Source organism: Zosterops lateralis, assembly GCF_965231275.1.
Source record: "Zosterops lateralis genome assembly, chromosome: 5".
In the NCBI taxonomy this organism is placed as follows: Eukaryota; Metazoa; Chordata; class Aves; order Passeriformes; family Zosteropidae; genus Zosterops; species Zosterops lateralis.
This window is the reverse complement of record NC_139766.1, coordinates 25,890,498-25,895,712: the sequence shown is the minus strand read 5'-3', so window position 1 is coordinate 25,895,712 and position 5,215 is coordinate 25,890,498. Positions and strand designations below refer to the sequence as shown.

Below are 5,215 nucleotides of genomic sequence, written 5' to 3'. Positions count from 1 at the left end.
CTCGAACCCGCGCCTTGGGACGGAGGAGGGCGGGTGTTTGCCTTTGCGCACGCGCGCCGCGGACGGGGCGGTCACGGGACCGGCGGGCGGTCACGGGGCGGCAGGGCCGGGCCCGGCCATGGAGCGGCTGCTGGAGAAGCTCCCACCGGGACGGGCGCCCGAGGTGGGCTTTGGGGTGCCAGAGGACAGCGCTTTGGGAAACTAGAGGGGCCCACGGGCTTGGAAATCCGCAGTTTGGGTTGTGCTGTGCAGCCTGGCAGTCCCGGGGCACGGTGACTGAGGGCTGTAGTTGTGCCCGCAGCTGTTCAGGCCGCCTGTTAGTGCAGGGTGAATGTGAATGATTTTTGCGGCCAGACCCTGTGAGCTGCTTCAGGGGGAGAAGGGAGGACAGTTCCTATTCGGGAGTACCTGTTCGGGGCTTCCTTGGATGGTGCCCGGCCCGCGGTCTGGAAGCGCTGAGGCGGTTCCCAGGGGAGGGAGGGTTGATAACTGAGTTGCTTGATCAGTCTCGTATCAGGTATAGATTAACAGTGAGAGAATTTTAAATTGTGTGTCACATCGTTTCAGTTCCTTCATAAGATAGTCGATGGCATCTGTGGCCGTGCATATCCTCGATACCAGGACTACAGCAGTGTTTGGAGCTTGTCGGAATGGATGGAGGTTTTAGAAGGAACTATGACATATTTCAAAACTGCAGTTGGCAAAAATATGTCTGATGAAGAGGTAAGGGCTCATCACTGATTAGCCTTGACTTTGAGTGATCATGGCCGATTAGTTTTGTACTTTGTTTAATCTAAAATATTTTTATAGTGTAGGATTTGAACAGTAGTGGATTCAGCATAAATAGGCAGAAGGTAAGCAGCATTTAGAGATACACTGCCAGGACTTCTACAAAAAGTGAAACAGGTGCTGATTTTTGAATATTTTTCTAATATCACAGGATATTTGTTAAAATTCTGTTTTAATCACTTAAATTGGTATTTTGAATACCACTATATTAAATCTGTTTATATAATACTGCTCATTAGCAATAAAACCAATTCACTTTTTTGTTTTGTTTTGTTTTGGTTTTTTTGTTCATTAGTACTGCACTAAAGTGGTGTAAAATATTGACTGTATGTAAATAAGTTTTGTAAAAAAATCTTACTGTGAATGGTGGACCGTGTGGTACAGGGAGTGTAATTCAATAATTCCAGACATTCCTATAGGTATGAACTTTGCAAAATCTTGTTCTATTATTAGAAATACTACTTTTCATCTCTTGCATATTGGTTGTATATTGACCACCTGCTGGCAGCTGGGTCAAAGAAAGACACCTGTGTAGCCCTGGGGACCTCCCTATATCAGCATTTCTTTTTCAACTGAGCTGATGTATTTAGCTTCTGCCCTGATGCTGAGAAACTTGCAGACCTAAACCTGAGTTGTTTAGGTGTGTGATGTTCTTTTGGCTTTGGGGTGGCATGTAAGAAGGCTGATAAAGCCTCTATTCTCTGGTGTCTTTTAATTTAAACGATTATTTTTATCTCTGTGTGTTTCTACGATAAACACTGACTCTTAATTATCAAAAACAGAGAGCAGCCACAAAGGGCAGATATCAGCTTAGATATTTTAGTTATTGAAGGTGGTACATGTTACTTTTGTGGTTCATACTGCAAGTAATCACGGTTTTTATTTTTGTAGGCTGCTCAGCAGATAATTGAGTTAAATTCAGATCTCCAAGAAGCAATCGCAAAATGTCTGAAAGGCAGAAAGGAAGAAATCAGGAATGCCCTAGTAGAAAGTGTACATGCAGTCTCTTCTGCCCAGCTGCAGGATTTTGACTGGCAGGTAAAGGTGAGAGTGTTGCCTTAATGTGCTTTGAAAGAAATCTACAACAGAGAAGTAACTTGATACAGTCCCATTAGGCCTTCTCCCTCTGCAGAATGGTTCCATTTTTATAGGTATTGCAAAAGCACATTAATGGCTGATGCAGAAACACATCAAAGACTTGCCAGAAGTTTTTATGAGCTGCAAATGTAAATTCTAAGGTTTTGTTTTATTTTGCTTTTCCCCTTTTTCTTTTAAAGCTGCTTAGGGAGACTTGGTTCCATGTTTTCAGGTGTTGAGGAACACCTGAAAGTTTTGTATGCTGTTATGAGGACTGACTAAATAGTATTTTTTTTCAAAGGAAGAAGTATATGCTTAACTTAAGATTAGTTGACTGATTCAGGATAAGTTTTCTTGACTTTCTTCAAATGTTTATATTTTTGCAATGGATATTTAATAATTAGTTTGAAATCATTTGTCATTAGACTTCCTGTTTTGGCAAACCAGTGAAAACAGTGTTGCTTAAATTAGGATGGTGGTTTGGGGTTATGAGGATAATTTGTTTAAATTAAGCTCGATCAGAGACTTAAAACTGTTACTTGTACTGTTTATATTTTTGGTTAGACTGTGAGAGCTGTTAGACAGATTTGTAGAGCTGTTAAATAGTTTTCTCCATGTTTACAAGAGTGCTCAGTAATTTCTGCAGCAAACAGCTTTGGAAATCAAAGAGCAATGCCCAAAACAGATAAGTTTTTGCAAGAGCAGATGTGGCATCATAATGTGCTTTAGAAGAACTGTTACTAGGCTTGATCTCTTGCTAATTGCATTTACTGCTAACAAAAATATGGACTTATGTGAACTCTTGTTTTTTGTTTGTGACTTCTTTTAAATTTTTCTTCTAAAGGATTTTTTGAGTTTCTTTCTATTTTGTGATACAATTTTTGGTACATGTGGAACTATTACTTTTCTTTGAACTACTTTTTATTCCCCCTTGAGCTGGTTATGATTTTTTGTTTGCTTGCCATGATTGAACCCTACTGCATTCTGCTCTCTAAATAAATAAGGTAGGTGTGTGTAATACTAACCTATAGTATTGTCAACTCATCTTTGATTTTAATGCATTTTAAAAGCCTTATTTGAGCTAGAGTGAGTATTGTAGTCAATAAAAAAGAAAGCACTATTGGCAAGTAAGCTGCATCAGTGTTTGTCTAATAGGATATCTGACAATGTGTTTGATCAGCTGCAGAGTGTTTAAAAATGTATAAAGATCTCCTCTTTCTCCCACCAAGCCCATTCTGTAAGACACTTCTTGTTGATTAGAAGACCTATTTGAATATGGTGATTTCAGAATCTGCGTAATTCATGGTCAAATGTATCCTTCATTTTGACCTAGAATACCAAAATGTGTCAGCCCAGAATTGTAACAAATCGGTTTTGACAAGTGTGTATAAGAAGTCTGTGAAGGGGAAGTCTTTATTCAATATACTGTTGGTATTAACAAACAAAAACCCTGATAATGGAGGAAAAACCCCTGAAAACAGCAGAGATGACTTGTTTGAAGTTAATTTTTTCATGCTGATGTTTGTTGTGGTATTACAAATTCAATATAAAATACAGATGTGATATTATGAAAGACTAAAAATTTAGTGGCCCCACCTCACACTTTATTGTTTTTGTGTCAATCTGCATAGCTTGCTCTCTCCAGTGATAAGATCTCCATGCTGCAAATGCCGCTCCTCAATCTTGATTTGGATGTGAGAGAAAATGGTGAAATTAAGCCAATTTCTATAGAGATGAATAAGGAAGAGTTGCAGAACCTAATAAATGCACTGGAAGCTGCTAATAAGGTAACTTTTACTGATTTAATATTCTATTCCTGATTTCTTATGTACTGATTTATTTTAAACAGAATTTGTAGGATCATAGAATAGTTTGGGTTGAAAAGGATCTGTAAAGGTTGTCTAGTCTAAGCTCCCTGCAATGATCAGGTTGCTCAGAGCCCTGTCCTACCTCACCTTGAATGTTTCCAGTTGTGGGGCATCTGTGTCCAGTGTTTCACCACACTCATTGTAAAAAATTTCTTCCTAATATCAAGACTAAATATAATTAATTTAATATGATTACCCGTATCCTACGCTGAAAAGTTGGCGAGAACTCCCATATTTCCCTCACTGATTTTCACAAAATACTGATGTCTGGGAGAGTTACTTGGTTCATATTAAGTCCTTTAATTACTATGGCATAGTAAATCAGGAAGAAAGTTACAAAGGTTACAGTATAGTAACTCGAGAAGAGAATTCAAGTGAAACCAAAAGGCTTCTGAGACACTGAAAGGTCTCAGATTTCATAATAGGAAAGGCTAAGGAAAACGACGATTTGAAGAAAATGGTGTTCGCATGAAATTATAGCCTTAAAGAGTTTTCTCAGCTTGCTTCTGTATGGATTTTCTTCCCTGCAAAATTAAATAAAAATACTATGTGAACAAGGATTCTTCCAGTGTTCACATGCCCATTGTTCTGCTTGAGGGTCTGTGTGGAAGCTGTGGGATGTGGTCATCTTCATACTTAGTTCTGTGGGCACACAAGGAGGAATTCACTCCAGAATTGGTCCCCTGGCTCTGTTTTGTGCAGAAGGAATCTCACTGGACCTGGACTTGCTATTCTACTTTTTGATTACAGGTAGCTGAAGAATGATGTGAGTGCAGTAAAGGGTAAAGAAAGCTTTTTTTAAGTGATGGTTGTGTGAGATTGTAAAAAAGAGTTAAGAGAGGAATGGTGTGCTGTCCAGAAGAAAGAAATGCTTATTCGTAAGCATTTGTTCCATATTATGCTGAAACATAAAGCAAAAGGCTTCTTTTCATAGGCTTCTTAAGTTTTGGTCTTAACCAACTTTAATTTCATTCCTTTTCTCCTTTTTGAAGGTTGTCTTACAACTGAAATGATGGAATTCAGATCAACAGTATCTGCTGGTGATGGCTTCCCTAATGATTTGGGGAAAAATGTGTTTACTGCAAAATGAAAAGTTTTTGTAAAATACTGAAGTCAGAAGCCTGTTATGACTTGTGACCAAATGAACTACTAATCCTTCCATAAAAATAATAAATTCTTGTATCTATTTGACCAAAAATATGTAAATCTTATCTACAGTTGCTTTTAGTACTTAAGATTTATAGACATTTGGAAGAGAGTCACTTACAACATGTGCCATATTTGTTTTGGTAAAACTTTGGCAATGACTACACAGGTGCCTGGTAAAACCAAGGCATCTTACTTGTATTGTATGTTATCTTAAGTGCCATGCTCATAAACAACCTGAGAGAGTATTTGTAGTATTAATGTATTTATACTTGTAAATACGGTGAATAAACACCTGACTTTGTGTGTAAAGAATTGTTGTAGGTTATTTTTTG

The 5,215-nt window shown here is 38.4% G+C and overlaps 1 protein-coding gene across 2 annotated transcripts; it reads left to right on the top strand.

Annotated features, from left to right (window-relative positions):
- Window positions 1-78: 78 nt before the first annotated feature.
- Window positions 79-5,215, top strand: COMMD8 (COMM domain containing 8). 2 transcript variants are annotated; one of them, XM_083861247.1, is made up of 5 exons: window positions 79-163; window positions 568-723; window positions 1,681-1,833; window positions 3,498-3,653; window positions 4,727-5,215. In XM_083861247.1, exons 1-5 carry the CDS (start codon window positions 119-121, stop codon window positions 4,745-4,747), a joined length of 531 nt encoding a protein of 176 aa, XP_083717373.1. In that variant the 5' UTR covers window positions 79-118; the 3' UTR covers window positions 4,748-5,215. The 2 variants fall into 2 exon arrangements, with proteins under 2 accessions (XP_083717373.1, XP_083717372.1); XM_083861246.1 differs by lacking the exon at window positions 4,727-5,215 and having other exon boundaries at window positions 3,498-3,701.